The sequence below is a fragment of the Nelusetta ayraudi genome, unplaced genomic scaffold, assembly GCF_046127955.1.
Source record: "Nelusetta ayraudi isolate G7.1 ecotype Tasmania unplaced genomic scaffold, CSIRO-AGI_Nayr_v1 ptg000002l, whole genome shotgun sequence".
Classification (NCBI taxonomy): domain Eukaryota; kingdom Metazoa; phylum Chordata; class Actinopteri; order Tetraodontiformes; family Monacanthidae; genus Nelusetta; species Nelusetta ayraudi.
In genome coordinates, this window is record NW_027466052.1 from 7,749,651 (window position 1) to 7,770,148 (window position 20,498).

Sequence of the window (20,498 nt, forward strand, 5' to 3'; positions counted from 1 at the left end):
CGCAGAGAAGAAACTCATTACTGTTGTCAGTTGAGCTGACGGAGCAGGGAGGGAGAGGGGGGGGCAGCCGGGTGAGCTATTACACGCGTGTCTTTGTGCATGTGTGTGTGCGTGAGCATGCTAATGTGCACAGGCAGAGGATAGAAACTCATTTCGGGCACATGACAGCGAGTTGCATGCATGTCTGACCACCTTGGTTGTGTGCGAGCGATGGCGCATGAATAAGCGCGTCCACGTGCTCTCGGCTAAGTGTGCGAGTGACGGCGGCGTCCTCCCGCCTGGTTTCCAAGTAACGCATGGTAATTTCTCAGAAATGAAGCCCCGAAGACCGATACCTATGAGCGCTCTGCACACACACAGACCCCAGGGGTTGCTTTTACCTTTGGCCATCGAGGTAGCCGCACAATGGCAAAACGCAGAGTACGGCAGTGCGCTCACTCAGAGATCAGCATCACTTGAGTAGAAAGAAGATCCATTTATGACTCAGGGCTTTTTATTTTGAGTGGCAATGCAGTTTAAAGGCACGGACGGGCCTGAGGTTCATTGATTTGGATCAGAATTTGATTGGACGTCACTGTACATTGTCAAGTTTTGTAACTGTTTTGGTGCCTTACAAAATAAAATTCCAAAATACAAGTGTTTTGGAGGAAGGAGGTGATGTTTTGTGTTTTATGTCATCACTTTCTTTTGTTCTGCTTTGTAAAAAAGTTGGAGTTTATTGTTTGGCAACAAAGACGCAAAGTTTATTTGAAGCATTTCTCAAATTCATCGCCAACTCTGAAAAACTACAGAAGGGATTTTATTGGACTAAAGTGTGGGGAAGAGAAGTATTTGAGACACAGGTGTTACTGAGGCCAAATGCCTTTTCAGCTATTATTGAAATTCTTTTTGCTATTTATTTTTTGTCTTTGCCTGTTGGCTTTGTCTGGTTTTGCATGAGCATCCTGGGGATGAATGAAGGTGATCTAATAGCGCATTCACCACAGTCCTGGTCCATCAAGCTTGTGTTTGCTTGGAAAAGCTGATTTGTGTTTGACAGTTTGGATGCGCAACTGAACTCTTGGGCAAAAATGCAGGAAATGAGTTACACAGGCCATTGTCGGTGAGTGAAATTGCGTGTGGAGCACAATTGCTGGGAGAATTGTCTCACAGTCAGACATGGAGCGAAGTCGAGGACAAATCTAACGTAAATATATTGCAACGGCTGCTCAGCACTCACAAACACAGTCAGTGTGGTTTTCACGCTAGCTGATTAATAGACGGGCGAAGTTTCTTGTTCATTGTTTGCCTTGTCTCCGCCTTTCTATAACTCTTAATACAGCGCCCCCACAGGTGAAGAGAGGAATACGCCATTCCAAAAGGTTTCGGCTTCGTTCGCCAAAGTGCGGCGTCAACGCAAACTCGCAAACTCAAGAGCTGAACGTTGCAAGTCCGGCCATACCGATCCTGCTGGAATATCAGGCGATGATGCTTTTGCAGTTTAAAGGTGTCCGTCTGTTTTTGCAAGTTCTGCACGTTTTTGGAAACTGAAAACACCCAATGAGAAACCTGCAGCTGGGACAGAAGACCCCCCGACCCCCAACCCAACTACTAGGGGCTCCATGTGTGTGTGTGTGTGTGTGTGTGTGTGTGTGTGTGTGTGTGTGTGTGTGTGTGTGTGTGTGCATGTGATTTACAAAGCCATTTCAGCCATTAGGGGAGCCCAGTTTTCTCAGATGCAGTGGAGCGCATGGGCCCGTCCCGCCCTGCGTCTTTCAGATGTCCCGTGGGAGTGCCAGATGTGGGGTCATCCATCTACCCACTTCAGACCAGACCCCTCCCCCAAACTTGCTGTCACTTGCACAGTTAACACTGCCCCCTCCCCTCCAACCCCTGAACCCCGAACCCATCACACAGACACACTTTCAGAAAAGGAGACACGCAGAGGGGGGGGGGAATAAAAAGACGAGATATACTGACGCACTGAAGGGGCCGAATGGACGAGTAGTTTTTGAGACCAATTCATCGCGTCCCTGCCGACTCCGTCCCCCTGCCCAACAGTGGCGCTCTAATGAGACGGAAGTAATGAGCGCTGGGCCGAGGGAACACGGCCATGCCAAATGTCCGTCCAGGTTGTTATTCAGTGCCGCCGCTGTCTGAAGGCCTCGTTTATATTTGGGCCTCACAAAACAAGAGGCGGGGACGAGCCACACAAGAATTTACCGTGCATTTCCATTTGAATATAAATGTTATTTTACCCCAGATGTCTCTTAAATGTCTCAAAATATTTCAAGCCCACCCCCGAACCCCACTCCCGAACCCCACTCTCACACACACACGCACACACACACACACACACTGTGAGGGGACGAGGTGGCAAGAGGGATAAAGCCGCGGTGGCACTTTGGCTTTTGTGCACGCAGTGAATGAGGTGGGAAACAGGCAGCACATAACTCACGTGGATATGAGCCCATACGTGCAGGGAAGGGCTTCTCATTTAAATGCTTAAATAGGCAGTTCAGCGCTGAAGTATTGGCAATATTAATTAGGTATGTGGCCTGTGGGCGAGAACAGAATGGCTGTTGGGGCATCACGGGCAGGTTGGCGACCGACGGCTTCTTTTGTTGCTCCTCCTTCTGGGCGAAGGTTCCGGTGAAGTGCCGATAGAGGATCTGCGGATGAAGGCAGCAAGTCTCCTTTATATGCACCACTATGAAGCGTTTTTAAGAGAGAAAATTGCAAGAATGTCAAAATAGAGGCCTTGGCATCGCTCTCGGTCTTCATACTTAAGATTCCAACCATTCATATTCTTGGCTAAATGGATAACGAGGCTTTTTTTCGTAGTATTTTTGTCAGGATACGTTTGTTTTGTTTGAGTGGAGCCTCACTTCCCAGGAGATCTTTGACTTATTTGTAGCAAAGTGTTTCATTCACAGAACTGCTGTTGGTCTTTTTATTCTGATCATTTCTTTGTTGTCTATGGGCTCAACAGTTAATTGAGTGAACTGGAAAGAAAGTGTAATGATATTTTTAAACAGCAACAGCAATCAAGAGTATAAACGCTGACTGGAATCCATTCAACATGGTGTAGAAACTGTATTTTCACCCCAAAATTTGCTCTCTTTTTTTCTTTCTTTTTTTAAAAAAAAAAAGAAAACTAAAAGGCTTTATGTCGTGTGAGGATTGGCCATTTTATCAAAGCTAATATGTTAAGTTCAAGCCACAGATTTCAAAGAGATGCCGGCCCTGTGTGTAATGAGTGTGCAAGTTTTAGATCCTGTCGTCTCTGACATGGCGCCAAAACCCTACAGATCCCGCTCTTTTCATCCGCACACATCAAAAGAGCCTCTGTGTGCTCCAAAAAAAACACCAAAAATGCAGCTTGTTTAATTAAAAAAAATGAAACAATATCAACAGGTTTGACGCCACGCTGCACAAACACAAAAAAGCGAGATACCTCCCTTTTTCTACTTTAACCCTCCTTTCTGTCTCGTCCCTGCAGCGGCTCCCGCTTTTCTCTAATCTCACCCAAAGCCTCGACTGGGAACCATTTAAATAATCCCTTAATTTTAAGCATCTGCTGTGCTTTAAGGGGTCTCTCTTTAATTAGGGTCTGCGTGCTGAGGCGGGCGCATGTGAGGCTCAGGGCTCGGACTGGGGATTGTCGGGCCAGCGCAGGAGGACAGGGGGCCGCGGATATTAGAATGGGGAGGAGTAAAAAAGGAAGGTGGGGCGGGGGGTGCATGCCGGAGGGCGGGGTTAGGAGTGAGGGAACACAGAGCAGGACGCCACGTGAAGCCCCGGGCCTTTGTCCCCTGTGGAGGGAGGTGGTAGCAGGGAGGGAGGGACGAGGGTGGGGAGGGTGGAGAGGGGGGATTGAAGGGGAAAAAAAAGAAAAAGAAATGGGAGCTTTAATTGCTGTGCCGTTGAGAGCAGAATGTATATCGCACGACGATCCACTTTGCATGCGCTCCCTCCGCACAGTGACGCCGCTTCAAGGTTGGCAGGCAGTGAGTGCGCTGATGGTGTTTGGCCACAAAAGGAGCTGTTGTGCGGCACTGTAAGACATTAAGGCAATGTTAATGGAGGCAAGGTTAATGCAGGTGCATGGGAATTCTTGCACAATTTTCTTTTTTGAAAAAATACAGAGAAAAAGCACATAAATGCGTATATGAAAATGGAGTAAAGAGTAGGCGTTGGAAGTCTGGAAGTCAACTGAGTGCTGTGTGCAGTGTAAAGAGTTTATTATGATTGCCCATATTACACATACGTAGTGTGTGGACGTGGCAACTGCTCTGTGTGAAGGTCAGTGTTAGTGTGAAGTCAAGTAATGGCATGTAAACAGCACACCCCAAAGCAGTCTTCAAATATTTTCCCATCACATTTATTTTATATTTTCTATAGAGAGCAGGTTCATTCCCGAGGGGTCATCATGATTCGTTTCTCAAGAATACCTCGGGGAGACCACATCAAACCCAATAGAATCATAATAATAATAGTAGTAATAATGATAATACTAAAACTGCCGCCTCCTCCACCTGACGTGATGGTCAACCAGTTCCTTTTACCCTGGCTTTTGTTTTTTGTCACTCGGTTTTTCATTAACGTCCCGGGGCTAAGCAACCTGGATGGAAATGCAGAGAATTTTTTGTCGGTGATAACTAGCGAAGAATCCGCGCCACCGCCACCCCCCCCTTGGCAAACCCTCCCGCCCCCCTCCATCTCCGCGCAGGAAACCTTAATAGCAGCCATCAATCTTACTGTATTTAACTGTGCGCACGCGCTGCACGGTATCGATCGGCGCGCGCGCACACAAACACCTAAGTCCAATCAAGTCAATGGATAGTTTGTTTTTCCAAAGTATCCTGCAATACAAGCACAAACGAACGTTACTCGACCCCAATACTTCTATTTGAAGGAAGTTTACTGTTATACGCATGAATGTGTGGCTTTGTTTGTTTTTGTTTTTTTACACCTCGAAAATCATTTGCCTTAATTTAAGTAGAACGCGGCACATTTTTCTTTAGCACGAACACACATTAAATACAGTTTGTGTAAGCATTACATAAGATTCCTCTGCCTCCTGCCCAAGAGCAATGTGCGAAAAAAAAAAAAAGAAAAAGTAAACAGTTAATAAACAATGAAAGAGGGAAGCGTGCCTGTAACCTGTGTTATATAAAAGCTGCATGCTGGCACGCTGGCAGGAGAACAAAATGCAAATGATGCGCAGCTCTGCCTGCTGAGCTTTGCTTAACACATGTACATCTTTACATCTGCCAGGGCCCGAGTGGCAGATGTGCCTCTCGCATGCTGCTTGCTACACATGTTGGCACCGAGGGTGTGTGTGTGTGTGTGTGTGTGTGCGGGAGTCGGTCGGTTGACTCGCCGAAGACGAAAGTTAGCCGACCAGTGCGAGCGCGTGTGCTGGAGGAAGATAAAGGCGCAGCCCGCACGCTACACACACGTGGAGCCGCTCCTGCCTTCATGGGCGATAAGCACCGCAGACCACAAGGCAGCAGTTTGATCACAACGGTGCCCATCCTTGGCGTGGAGGAAAAGGTGGGGGCTGGGGTTGGGCGGTTGGAGTGGGGGGCGGCGGGGGCGAGGAGGAGGAGGAGGGGGGTGGTGGGCGGCGAGCCAATAAAATATCACATCTGCATTAAAACGCCATCTTTGGGGTCCCGGCGCGGGGCACGCTATTCCGAGGATTCCTATTTAAAGGCTGTTGAAGTGTGGGCTCTCCACGCCAGAATGGCACCGTACGCCCTCTCCATTATTTATGGGCCTCATCTCTATTTTACTGGTTTACCGGTGGAGGATGGAGGGGGGCGTGAGGTTGAGGGGTGGAGTTGGGGGGGCGAGGGGGGGTCCGCGCCGCGGTTATCAATGCTGCTGGAACAACATGTGCCTAATGATGTCACAGGCCTCGCGGGTGGAGGCGGGGAAAAGAGGCTCGCCGAGAAATGTCAGGGAATACGGCTGGTGTGTGTATGTGTGTGTGTGTGTGTGTGTGTTTTGCGGGGGGAGGCGGGGTGCGCTGGAGGTGAGGGGTGGATTTGACATTACCTGGAGGGAGGAGAAGGGAGGGGGGCAGCTTAGCAGCGCGTTGGAATGGCGCTGTATGTCAGGCCCCTCTATGGGCATCATTACCTCTGTCATATCAATGAATCACACCCAAGATAGAAAACACACACACACACACGCGTGCACGCGCACGCACAAGCACGGCCACACTCGCATCCACAAGTCTGTGAAAAATACGCGGACACGTCTCATCTCACTGGATCCGCTGCAGCGTGAGTCCAAACAGTTTTAATGGCCGTGCTAATTATTATTCTCTGTTGTCCGTGTGTGTGTGTGTGTGTGTGTGTGTGTGTGTGTGTGTGTGTGTGTGTGTGTGTGTGTGTGTCTGCGAGCGCATGCACTCTCTGTTGCGCCTCTGTTTAACGGACTAATCAAGAAACGGGTCATTACTTCATAGTCATTAAGCTAAAAAATGATTCAGCCATGGGTCATTCAAATAATCACCATTTAATCTAGATTTGGACGTTAGATCGATGGGACTTGGTTGAGTGGAGACACCAGGAAATCCACCAGATTATTTTATTACCATTTTTTTTTTTTTTTTTAAATGAACTATATGCACGGCCAAAAGCGCCGGCTTGAAGGATGGACGGTGATTCCGTATCGATGGCTTGCTCGCAGCGCCGTCGCCTATCGAACCTCATCAGCGCCACCTCGTCTGCACTTGGACGTTTGGTCTGTGCACCTCCCTCACGCTGGAACACGGTGCGTTCCCCTCGTGTTGTCGGACGAGTGGCCGCCGCCCCTGTGCTCCTCAGTATGGATCCCTGTTAGCTCCCGCCGTTCCGCCTCTCCTTGCAGTAATTAGACCAGCCCCGTCCAAGCTGGAGTGCCTTGCTGCCGGTGGACGAGTCTTTAATCATGTGTATCTGACAGCACTCAATGCGGGAAGCGGTGGGGGACTAAAACGTAAAGGAGTGAAAAAACTAGAGACAAGAGAGAAACATGTCCTCTGTGACGAGTGAGAGTGTTTCCGTCCGTCTTTCCTCTTTGGCGAGTCCGGCCGACGGCGGAGGTGGGCGTTCCCGCGTTCTGCATGGTGATCGAAAATACAAGTCGATCGAATTCCCTGCATCTCAGGGAAAATATAACATCGCCAGCTAGTTCATCCAACAACAGAACAGCCTAAAGTCTCCAAATCCAATCAAAGTTGAAGTTGAAGTTGAAGCAGAAGCTGCAATGGGTGCTCATCCAATCAGAATCCAGACCAAACAATCTTTGGATGATCTTTGGATGGTTTTCTTTTTTCTTCTTCTACTGGCTGTTCCTTACTGACCTTCTCAGCCTCTGCATATTCTTCTCTCACATCAACTTACTTCATTGTCCTCTGTCACTGCATCCTTAAATCTCCTCTCTGCTCCTCCACCGGCCTCCTGCCTGTTTCTTCCATTCTCGGCGTCCTTCTCACCAGATCTTGTAGTCCAAAAAATCTCAGTCTGGCCTCAATGGCTTCACCTCCAAAATATCTAACATGCCCTGTCCCTCTGCTGGGCTTATTCCTGATGCTCCATCCTGGTCCCCATGTGCTGATAGATGCGGGGGGTCTGGGGGGGCGTGGCCTCTGCCACACCTCATGCTTTATGCATGAGAGCTGAGTGTTGGGCTGATTGGGGACGGACGGGAAGACTAAACATCCAGATCAACAGACGTGACCGTGACAGCTTGGCAGAGGCGCACGAGAGAAACCCTCCTCAGGCTCCCATCCAGCCTCTCCAAACCTTTTGTTTTTCACTTGCACACGCACGGCCAGTTATCCCAGTGTTCCCAGTGTGCTTGGACAGCACCAAACAGGCTGTGAGTGTCTTAATTTGTGATGACAGTTCTGAGACCCGTAGCTTCCCTGAACAGTTATTTTAGTCGTGCGTGTGTGTGTGTGTGTGTGTGTGTGTGTGTGTGTGTGTGTGTGTGTGTGCGTGTGTGTGCGTGCGTGTGTGTGCGTGCGTGTGTGTGTGTGTGTGTGTGTGTGTGTGTTGGCTTTTGAAGGACTCTTACCAGTGCATCTAACCTCTCCGCCTCAGCAGTGGCGGTGTCTTCAGGGACTCGGTCCACCCTGGGCTCACAGCCTTGGGTTTCCAATTTCAGCAGGCAACAGCGGCAAGTGCCGCAGAGTGCCTGTGTCAAAAATCCAAAGGGGAAATGTTGCTCCGCACCAGCGGTCCGCAACCTGAAACGTTGCAGTTGCCTCGGGCAACATGGGTTTCATGTTTGGAGTCTTATATGGAATAAAGAGACACGTTTTTGGAGGTGGGGGAGGCGACAGATGTGCTCAAAGGAAGTCGCTATCATCTAAATACCATTAAAAAAAGAAAAGAAAAAAAAACAGTGACCTGAGAATGTAATATCACTATCAATACCCACTTCACAGCTCAAAGCTTTTAAATCCTGGGTGGGAGAAGAGAAATAACAATCGCCGCTGTGCCCATGAGACAGGCACTTAAGTTGAATCACCGGAGCGAGGCTCAAAAATAAAGTTGCGGCCGCGACATCTTTGACTCAAACTGTGAGGCTTACGGCGCCGAAGCCACCGAGAGAGAGGCTTGGTCTTGCTGCAGCTCCATAAGGGGGAAAATTGTCCCCGCTGAAAGAATAAAAAATTAGCAGGTTTAAATCTGAAATCACGTCCTCTCATGGATCAAAGGTCAAGGCATGTTGAAGAATGCCACGCTACTCATTAAGCTCTGAAATGGAACCATCACATTGCTGGAGCGGCGGCGCTCGTCGGAGGCGCCTCCTCTGCAATACAGTGCAACCTTCTACGTCTTTGTTTGTGCGTGAGTGCATTAACACAGGAGGGTTGTTTGTTTTGCTGTAATCACGGCGCAAGTTGTGCTCATGCAAAATAAAATGATTCTCAATCAGATTTTCAGGAGAAGCAATGAGGACATGAGAGATTTGAATGCAGGTGGTTAAAACAAACACCAGAGACACATATTCTGGTGACGCCCGCATTAAAAAGCCTCTGCTCACTGCTTGCACTTGTTGAGAACGGATGCAGGGCTGCCTGGGAGCAGTACGGGGAAGCAGGAAGAGGATGAGGAGGAGGATGAGGGGGAGGAGGAGGATGAAGAGGAGGATGAGGGGGAGGAGGAGGATGACGAGGAGGAAGAAGAGGGGGCGGAGGAGGATGACGAGGAGGAAGAAGAGGGGGCGGAGGAGGAGGTTATAAAATAATAAAAGATCTGTCCCTCTTGTTACGCCAACAGCGTTCAGATGAGTCCTTGTTCGTCCGAGTTAATTATGGCTGACATTTAAATGAGCACACTTGTGCTGAGGAAGGTACGAGAAGTCAGAGGAAGAGGGCCTCCCTCTAATTGAGTTTTCTCCCCATTCCACCGCTCCGACCGTCCTCGCTGCCGCTTTTGTTCTGCCGACGGGGGGAAGACACGTAGAGAGCGGCTGAATGCGGCTCTCTGCCAGGATATTGATACTTCTTTAGAGATAGGGCTGCCCGTCTGTTTGTCTACGTCTTGTTCTTGGCAGAAGCAGCTGACCCGCAGCAGCGCATGGCGGGAGACGCGGGAGCAGCTCGGCTTGATTAATGTGTGCAGAGATCAGGTTAAACGCTGACTGGCTGCCGCTCTCGGGGTCGCGAACAGGAAATAGGGAAGCAGAAGTATTGAGGCCACGCGTAAGCAGCCTTTTGATCAGAGGAAAGTGAGAATTATGTACAGTATATGTGTAAATATATACATATACATGTACATACATACAGTATATGTATACATATATATATGTATATATACATATATATATATATGTACATATATATGTATATATATATATATGTATGTATATATTATATATGTGTATATATTAGTGCTGTCAAACAATTCATTTTTTAATTGTGATTAATTGCACAATCTTCATAGTTAACTGGGATTAATCGCGATTTGAGTTGCATATGTAAAATTCAGGGTTTTTTGCCTTTCAAAGCAGTTTTAACCCCATAAAGTAAAGATAAAGTATTTCTTTGAGCACTCAGCCAGCCCACTCTATTTCTCTCTTTCACATGCGCATGTGTTTGTTTGTTTTCATCTCTCGCACACTCTGATATTAGATACTGACAAATAAACGTACACAAATATGATCGCATTTGTCAATCAAGGTATTTTTTTTTTTTTTTTGAAAAATGTTTTTATTTTGAAAATTTACCAGATTTTCTCGTGGTCCTTTGAGTGACTTCCTGTCCAGCTTCACGCAGATCGCTCGCGGATGTCTGACCGACACCATCGGTTAACAAGGGCGCCGAAAGGAAGCAGGCTACGCTTCCGGTGTGAACCCGGCCTCACGTTTGAAATGTGATTTTAAAAAAATGAACCCGTTATGGATTGCATTTAACTAATCGCGATTAACGCGTTAACGCTGACAGCCATATATATATATATATATATACAGTAAATACCAGGATAAATCTTTCCACCACTTGAGTCCTTAAATGTTGATGTGTACACACTGTTTAAGCTGGCATGCAGGAAGCCACGCTGTGACCTAACAACCTCTACCCCTTTCTCTCCCTCTCCACCCAACCCTCTGCAGCCATGGCAGACTTCCACGTCCAACCTGAGTCGGTGCACGTCGAGGAGGCCAGCGTGGCCCGGTTCCAGTGCCAGATCCACGGCCTGCCAGAGCCGCACATCAGCTGGGAGAAGGACGGCGTGCCGGTGGACACCCAGGACCAGAGGTTCACGCTGCTGCCCACCGGCGTCCTGCAGATCACCGGCGTCCGCGGCGAGGACAGCGGCAGGTTCTGCTGCGTGGCCCACAACAGCGCCGGAGTCAAGCACAGCGCCGAGGCCGTCCTCACCGTCTCAGGTGGCTCAACTTTTCCAAATGTTGAAACGTCTGCGGTTGTCGGCAAAAGGGGGATTGAAGAGGGAATCCAACCCCCCCCTCATCTTCCTCCCCGGACCGCCAGTTAATTCAGCGTGGCTTGATTGGTTATATTCTGGTCTTCTTGGTCACTGTCCTCTGTATTGTGCCCTCTGTTTATCTACCGAGCATATTTCCGAGATTTTCCAAACCTATTGTCTGTCCGCATGATGTAGGAGATACGACGTATCGAGCTAATGCACTCCAGCGGAATTCAATTAAAGGATGCCATCCATCATGTTCATTCCCATCTTCTGCGCCCCCTCCCCTCCCTGTCCTCCTTCACCCCCCGCCCCTCCAACCTCTTCCCCCTCCTCCTCCTACAGGCTCCCAGTCGTCTGTTTACAAAGAGCCTATGATCCTGGTTGGCCCAGAAAACCTCACTCTCACCGTTCACCAGACCGCCATCTTGGAGTGTGTTGCGACCGGATACCCTCGACCAATCGTGTCTTGGAGCAGACTAGGTGAGGGGGAGGGGGCCAAAAAAAAAAGAAGCAAATCAGGCCAAAGAAGAAGGTACCTGTTTGCTTTGTGCTTGCAGGTAGAAACGTGCACGTGTGTCTCCGGGGGCGTTTACACGGAGATGGATTTATTTTTTTTTTTTAAATCGCACATTTTCGAAAACGATGTTGAAAAAAAAAAAGTGTGTTTACACGAAGCCGTGTTTTAAAAATAAAATCAGTTTACATGGATACGCCTTCACGATTGAAAACGATGTAATACCTATGCCAGGCCTGGTGTGGCGCCGCAAGTTTACTACCTGAATGCGGAAGAAGAAGAACAACACCTGAAGCACGACATGTTTAAAGAAGCAGAAGCTCGTTAAAAAACATTAGCATCACTGAGAACAGAAAGAATGATGGCTGTGGATAAACGACAGAGTTGAGTTACTGTAAAACACAAAGCCTTAAAAGTACATGTTATGGTTGACTGGGAGTCGTGCCAGTAAAAGTTTGGGGTTTTTTTTCCATTCAGGAGGCATTTTCAAACGTATCCTCCCTGTGGAGCGTTTTCGAAAAAGTACGGTTTCGGTCTGTGCGGTTTTGGTCTTTGGTCTTATTTTCCAAAGTGTCAGACTTGAGCGTTTGGTGTGGCGCGTCTCCGTCATGAGCAACAAACACAACGCGTTACTTGAGCGTCACCGTCAGCAACGAGCGACCAGGGTTTACCACTCCAGTCCGTGCTGTGCACGTTTGTCAATTTGTTTTTTCACAGCTTCAACCTGTTTTCTACCGGAACTCGTTAGATGGGAAGAAGAAAGGATGCGCTCACTCACTCGCTCCACATGCACTGTTTTGAAGAATCACAATCTCTAAAGGTTGCCAGAACAGAAGCTCAACAGAAGCTTTTAAAAGTTAAAAATAGAATCCAGGCCACAGAAAAGGCTTAACTAGGCTCTGCGGTAAATAAGCGTTAAATAACTCTCATTTATTGAAAATTCCAACCATAACAGGCAGTATGTTTTCCAAGTCATGTATGTGAGATTTCTGTTAGTTTCACATTGTGAACAGCACACACACACACATTGACGTTTCTGTGCATGCAGGAAACAGTATGACAGTGTTAAAACATTTCTATAGTAGCAATTGATTTGACATTACTGCTAGGAGATATATGTATTTCTTTGCGTCCAGCTCATCATCATGATTATTACTTCCATGCTCATGCGTCTGTCGATTATTTAGATATTGGCTTCATCCTGGTCCAAGCGATCATTGTATTGCCCTTGAATAATTAATATGACCTCTTGGTTGAATATTACATCTTACAGTGTGTGTGTGTGTGTGTGTGTGTGTGTGTATGTGTGTGTGTGTGTGTGTGATTGTGAGTGCATGCTCGCTTGAGAAATGATGTGCCACTGAGCCGGACTGTACCCACACCGTGCACTCATGCATGTTTAATGGCAGATTGTTTCGTGTGGGCCTCGCACACTGTGCGTCTCCCCCCCCCCCCCCTTTTTTTTTTTTTTTTTGCAGGACTTTCATCCATGCCGCGTTGCGTAACGAACGCGTGTGCATAAAACACATGTAATATAGTCAGAGTGTAGTCCATTGTGTGTATACATGAGGCCCTGGGATTCGACGCTGGCCTTGGGGCTAAACACTGTGTTCCATTCTGCGTTGATAAATCCACGTTTAATCTCGTCGTGGAGTTGAACCATCCAGCGTTGAGATCCTCCCCGTAATTGCTGCGAGGTGCTGAGGCAGATGCGATTAGTTTCCCCCCGTGCCTCCATGGCGCATTATTTTTTATTATTTTATTTATCTATTTATTATTTTTTTGTTTCCTTCCCCAGACTATCACTCAGATTCTGTCGCCACCAATTTCTCAGTGTGGGATCTGTTTTCTTTACCTATTATACAATCTCATTTTCCCTTCAAAATGTAAATTGCCGCTCCTCCCAGGCAGCTGGCCATAATCAGATTGAGAGTATTTCCTTACACAATGTCCCGAGAATGAAATGCTAACACGATGAGATTTGTATGTATTCGATTACGGCAGGGAGGCTGGGATAAAGCTGCATAATGAATCTGAGAGCCTCACATCAGTCACCGCTTAATACCAAAGTGTGTTTTTATGCTATTCAATGAACGGCACAGCGGCCTGTTGCCTTGTGCTCTTTCTTCTCTGACACTAAGTTAATTAGTGCCCGACAGAGAGAAACAGATGGAGGGAGCGGCGCAGGGAGAAAGAAATATGTTAGCAAAGGGAACAAGCCTGCTTTTGTTGAGGCAGAGCTCTCTGTTCTCCGACTTGTCAGCCTTGTGAATTACAGCAAGATAATGGAAATATGTAGAAATGGCTATTAAACCCGTGATAACGACAAACAGAGAGAAATGTGCTCGCCCCGAAAGCCATTCAGCGTGCTTTAAAATATTGTGTTATTATTAAATATAAATAATACGCCGCCGTCATCTTTTATCCCCACATCGTTTCTTATCTTTAATGAACCCGCAGACTTCTCACAAAGACGGCAGGGGCCACACAAGGGCCCGCTGCACAGGCAGCCGCTTTTAACTCTTCACATTACCCCTCCGAAAAACGTTTGCGAGCTGACTGAGGGGCCTCTCGCTGCGGCGCGCTCTGCCTGGAGGCAAGAATGATTTGGCCGTTATCTTTTCACAGCCTCTTGATTTTATTTTCCCATAAAGTTGTCACGGTCTATTCCTTTGTATTTTTTCCCCCCACTTTATGTGAGCGCTCTGCCTCTTTATCTTCATCTTCACTACCATTCGAATTCATGCACCATTTGTCAGCATTACAGACAAGATAACCATGTCATTGTAAAAACAAAGATTGTCTCTGGCGTCAGTGTTGCTGCTCTTTTATTTATTTGTTTAGTTATTTTTTTTGAATCGAGATTTCTTCCCGCGCACCCTTGCACCAAAGTCTTCCACCAGTGGGGAAGCTGAAAACGTATTGTAAGGTGTTGATATTGTGAAGAGAAGTAACAAGTGAACATGATGGACATGTTTCAACCATTATTAGAAAGAGGGACTTTGATGCCATTAAATGTCATTAAACACTTTCCATTTCTGTTGTTATATTAAAGTATCACATGTCCTGTTCTAAGAGAGACTTTACTCTGTCATTTGTTAGCTGAACTATTTTTCAGTGTTTGGTCGCCACTGAGACATAAAGAGTATGAAGGAGAATCTGGGAATTTGTGTCTTCAAAGTAAAAAAAAATATATATATACATTTTCGTATCAGCAACACCGCCAGTAGTTTTACTTAGTATCGCATCGGAATGGAAGTCAGCGGTCTCACACATCGCTAGATGCTGAATCTCTTTAAATCAATAAACTGCTTTTCAATCAATACGTTTAAAAGAATAGTTGTTGTCATCTAGCTGGTTAATATCCCACAACTACCATTGCTGCAAGCAGGCGTTAAATCCATACAATTTGATTAAAGGGAGTTGGATTGGAACATGTATGCCGCTCTGTTTATATGACTAATGTGGCCCAACGGCCTGGTTTCCTTCCCTGCTGAAGACCTTTTCACACATTGATTGTGGAGCTAACATGCGTACAGGCAGCTGCTAAAAGTCAAAAAATGAGATGAAATGTCCTCTCTCCCCCCCCCGCTTTAAACCCCGACGCTTGCCTTTTGTGTATTTGCTGCGGGGGCCAGTGTGCCAACAGAGAGCGCGGAAACGAGTGAGCTTATCATGTAAGCGCAGACGCGGCTATGGATTGTGTCGGGAGATGGGAGATTAGAAGTTGCTGGTCACCGTGTGAAGGCCGGAAAATCCCTCATGTAACTGCTAGAAAGCGAAGCGACTCAAAGGCTTTGCGAGGGAAGGTTCCCGCTGGAGTGGAAACGCTTTGATTATCCGTCGGAGTCGGTTAGAGGAGCGACGCTCGCATCAGAGAGCGCAGGTTTGAGCAGGAAGCGTCCGGGAGCCTAATGACGCGTCGAAAAAGACCCACTGCGCGCCGGCCCGTCACACAAATGCAGGCTCGATTGATCCTGCTTCTACTGAAACACGCAATCCACCAACGCAAGTGTTGCGAGTCCTTGACCTTGTCTCACTCACAACGAGAGAGCGCACGACATCAACGCACTTTTATCGTTGCGGTCGTGACCCTGCTCACGTCCGAACCTCCCCTGACAAACACCAGCTTCCTGTCATGAAATCTCACCTGTTTCTTCATCTGCCTCAAAGCTGCTCTTCCGTTTTATTTCCCGTGCAGACGGCCGCCCCATCGGCGTGGAGGGAATCCAGGTGCTCGGCACGGGGAACCTGATGATCTCAGACGTCGGTGTGCAACACTCGGGGGTGTACGTGTGTGCCGCCAACAAACCCGGGACCCGCGTGCGCAGGACCGCTCAGGGACGTCTCGTGGTCCAAGGTAAGGCCCGCATAGATGGAATTTGCCACTTTAGCACCGGAGGGAAGCGAAAGCTCGCGGCGCACAGCTGCGGTCAGGTAGATAAGGCAACAGTGAGTGAAGTCCCGCCTCACGTCAGGCAAAGGAGTGCATGTAGAAGTGGACTGTCGCACCTTAAAGGGGCAGTAAGACTTCTCTCAGAGCTTTAGAGTTTAAAAGTCAGTTCAAATGAAACAAACTCGCACCTCATGTATTTTAGCAGAGCAAAAGTGGTCCCCTTTCAAACACGACATGCTAACAGTTCTATTAATAGAGGGGCAACCCTGTAGGATTTAAGGTTATATCCAGCAGAATTTTAGCATCAGCATTAGCTTTAGCATGTCTAGCTCCTTCACCTGACGTTCACACGCTTCCCTTGGAGCATGATTCATAATATTTGCATGCAAAAAAGTCAGCAACTGATTCAGTGGTAGGAAGTAGGTGGACATTCACATCCACTAATATGCAGGTGCAGCTGCTCTGCCTTTGTAAACAAGAGGATGGAAAGGGTTCACTATGAACGGAGAGGGGGTGTGTGACGTGACGCTCAGACGAAATAACAACACTAGAGCGTCACATGACAATTTTTTATGTCCTTAAATCTGATGATGATGAAAATTGCTTCTTGCCCCTTTACGTTGCTTACGTGCTGTGTGTGTGTGTGTGTGTGTGTGTGTGTGTGTGTGTGTGTGTGTGTGTGTGTGTGTGTGTGTGTGTGTGTTTGATTCGATCCACGCGACATACAAAGCTTGGCTTTGTATGTCGCGTGGATCGAATTCCTTCGGCCCGACCTCGGATCTTCAGATGTGAGGCTTTCAAGGCGTCACGAGTCAAATCATTTTCACCTGTTTTCAGTGTGACATGCTGCACATGGCTCATACTGGAAAACACTTCCTTACACCTATTAGACAACAAAGGTTAGCTGCGCCTCTATGGGAGTGCACTGTAAATAGCACAGCTGTCAACCTGAGGCTGTAATCGGAGCCTTACAAGCCAACATCCCAAGACACTCCACAGTCCAAGCGGCCAATCTTTTACTATGTTTACGCCCTCAGTTCTAAGAAGAAAGAAACCTTTAGACCTCGCTTTCTCTTACCGCACTGCTCTATTTAGATGACATTTCTGAGTTTATGGAGAAAGAAAACATTGGCTGCAGAAAGACAGCCGGTATCCACCTGTAGTGCTAACAGAAAGAATGAACACAATACAAAATGATAAATGTATCAGAGTTGAAATAACAGTAAGACGGACACCAAGTCAAGTGAGGAATGTTTAATTGCCTCGTAATAATCTGGTTAGTCCTCACTGACACATATCGCCAATATAAATATATGAATATTAAATAATTTCTGATGAAAAACCACAGTAAACGTTAGCATCATGCTATTCTTCAAGCTAACAAAGTCTTGATTCTGGTTTGAGAGCCGTCACTTACCACCTCGTCCTGTATTTATTGTTTTTTTTCTTTCTATAACCTGAACTGGTGCAGCAACTAAACAAGTACAATCTAGATTTCGCTGTTCATTGTTTTCAGTTTCAACTACTTTGTGGATGTGGTACTTAGTTTGCAAGCTCTGAGCTCTTTCCATCCACAAGGGATGCATATGATTAGACACACATCTTACCAGAGTCCAGTACGAGGCAGTTCTGAGACTGTCGTGGCGTGAACTCTTTAATCATGGCTGGTCCCCTTCGCTGTTTGAAATACAAATGTTGGCTGCACAATAAATGTGTCCTGAGAATGTGATTCAGGCAGAGGGCATTTGCGGCGGTACCCGTCAAAGGATGTAGAACTAGTTACCATTAACTTTACAATATCTCCATGAGCCATTGTGGAAAGCTGTGCTTGCTATTGAAAAGGTTTGTGTTATGGTGGCGGTGCAGCTCTCACATCTTCCGTCATCAACCGCTTTCAATTCCACTGTAACTTCACTGTAAAAGACTGAAAAAGAAGCTTTCAGTGCAACAGTGTTCCCCCTGTTTCTTCATGGCAAATGTATTAAAATTGTCATAGTAATTATTATTATTATTACTACAGTAATGAATTCTTGTTTATTACTGGATTAAGGTTTAATTGACATAGAGCTAGGATGGATGGATGGATGGATGGATGGATGGATGGATGGATGGATGGATGGATGGAAGGATGGATGGAAGGATGGATGGATGGATGGATGGATGGATGCAGGACCATATGAGGGTGGCAAAATAACAGCCAACATCTGCCTGGCTCATCTATTGATCTCATGGACCAGAGTTTGCTTCAGCCCCGAGCGATATTGATCCTGATCAATATTTCATTTTATCTGCCTGTCAAGTCCAAGTCAGGCTGAACTCTGGCAGGGAACAAATAAGAAAAGCCACGGATGTTAATTACTTGTCAATATCTTCAGTTGCCGAGATCAATTTGCGGGAAACGTAGGTGCGTTATTGAGAGAAAAAAAAGGAAGAAAAAGAAAATTCAAGTGTGTCTACGCAGGTAATGGTCAGAGAGGCGTAAGGAAGTCATGTGACACCTCTGTAATTATTTCAGTGTCAATGGGCCGTCAATTCAAAGAGACAGAACAGCGGTCAGAACTCCTGGGAAACTGTCACACTTCAAACAAACACAGCCGTACAGCAAATCAATCAGTGGACGAGGCAGGAAGCAAAAGCCCCGGAGGTGGAGCCGGAGTGTCGGCAGCCCAAATAAAGAAGGCAAGAACAAACACGGGGAAAAACAGGAGCAAGATGGATGGGCCGTGCTGACGATCCGGCCCAAACCAATACAGGTTGCAAATCGATACCTTCCCCTCGCTGACCTTCACCCCGCAGACAGGCCTGGCCAGCGAGGGGGAAAGAGAGGGAATGAAGGCGGGGAAGGGAGAGATGAATGGAGCGTCACACGCTGTCAGCAGCCTCTGTGCGAGGGCCCAAGGGTAACTGGGGGAAAGAATGACAACGCTCGCATTGTGCGTCGGCCCGCCGCGCAAGACTGGAAGCAAGGAAGGAAGGACACGGCGGCTGTGTGACAGGAAATAAAAGGAAGAAGAACAGAGTTGTTTTTTTTTTTAAAAAGGGAGTATTAAACAAAGCGGCGTGACACAAAGGCATTTAAATATTTAGAAGCCGACTGTTGCTTCAAGGACAGACGGGGCGTTATTCTCTTTTTTTCACTCATAATGTCGTATTGTCACACAGAGCTTTACAGTGAAGACTATGCAGGCATTTTCTTTTCCTGTTGTGGATGGATGGCTCAAATAAATCACACAAACACACGCACACATTCACACACGCTGGCTGAAACCAATTCATCTGAGGATGAACAAATGTGCTATTCAGGGCTTAAGTTCATTGTTAAACGGACCTGTTTGAGTCTTTGGCGAGGGCGTGAATGGACAAGTTAACGGGACGCCACCCTTAAAACCGCAAACGCGCCGTGACTGCTCGAGTCCCCGATGATGTGCGGCTGGACAACAATCACTCGGCCGTACGAGCACACGGAAACAAAAGGCCGCTGCTGAGGAACGGCCGCCTTCAGTTTCCATTTTCTCTCTTTCATCGCGCTGCGTCCCCTCTTGTGCAAGATGCGAGCAAGGCCAGCAGGGGGAGGAGGAGGAGGAAGAGGAGGAAGAGGAGGAGACAACGAGATGATTCAATCTCTCTTTTGCCTCAGATCAAAATATCGGCTCAGTAGCTGAATCTCGGGCTGATGTAGCGCTAATGCTCTCTACGCCAGCTAGGCTGAGGGTGGGGGAGGGGACTGAAGAAGTTGCACATGAATTTTTCATTCATCCGAGCACAAGCGGAGTTCAAAAGAACGTTATTTGGCCGAACAAACGTCGTGTTTTTGTGACACTAACGAAGCTGCTAGCTAGGTCTCGCTCTCCTCCTGTTCGTCTCTGCTTTGATTCCCTCAGTTTCCCACTCTGACCTGTCCGTGCCCCGTTTCCTTTCAGCTCCGGCAGAGTTCAGCCAGCCTCCGCAGTCGGTGGCTCGGCCCGTCGGCACCGCCGCCACGTTCACCTGCCAGGCCCAGGGCGAGCCCGAGCCGCAGCTCACCTGGCTGAAGAACGGCCAGATCCTGGAGCCCAGCGGACACGTCAGACTCAGGAACAACAACAGGTATTCCCCAAGACAAAGGCACAAAATACCACAGATGGGTAACGATGATGACGTGGAAAAAGCAAAACTTATTTGTTGTCTGGTAACCTTTGTCGCTGTTTCCTGGTGTGAAATTTTCTCTTTTTAGCCTTTTCGGTTCCGCTAATCTAGCAGGTCGCCCTTTCAAAACTGTGTTTTAATTTATCTCCTTTTAGCACAGCCGACACAATTTGCGGGTCATCATTAAGAGATGTATTTGTTGGGGCTTATCATGACTGCTTTTCCTTGATTTACTCCGGGGTTCTCTGCACCCAAGCTGATTGTCAGCTTGGCAGTTGCTGCCGCTGCTTCACTCCTGCCAAGACGAATGATGTCATTTATCTCTACCTTTGTATGTGAGCGGCGTGTTGATGGGACGCTGGATGCTTTCCAGGGATAAGCCCCCAAGAATGTCAAGAGCGGGATCACTGCGGTCGTTTTCGTGACTCTATGTGGGATTTGACTTCTATTTCAGGTGTAATATTAAGGATTAATTACATGTTGGATCCGCTCCATTCACATCATTGCATCAATTTTTCCTCTATTTTTTTCGTTGACAAGGGAGTAG

The 20,498-nt window shown here is 47.4% G+C and overlaps 1 protein-coding gene across 1 annotated transcript in view; it reads left to right on the forward strand.

Annotated features, from left to right (window-relative positions):
• The window catches only part of igdcc3 (immunoglobulin superfamily, DCC subclass, member 3), a 56,532-nt gene that overhangs the window by 22,358 nt on the left and 13,676 nt on the right, over positions 1-20,498 (forward strand). The window contains exons 3-6 of the mRNA XM_076021383.1: positions 10,600-10,875; positions 11,259-11,396; positions 15,632-15,790; positions 19,747-19,912. Coding sequence (XP_075877498.1) covers positions 10,600-10,875; positions 11,259-11,396; positions 15,632-15,790; positions 19,747-19,912 — 739 coding nt within the window. The remainder of the gene's footprint in view (positions 1-10,599; positions 10,876-11,258; positions 11,397-15,631; positions 15,791-19,746; positions 19,913-20,498) is intronic.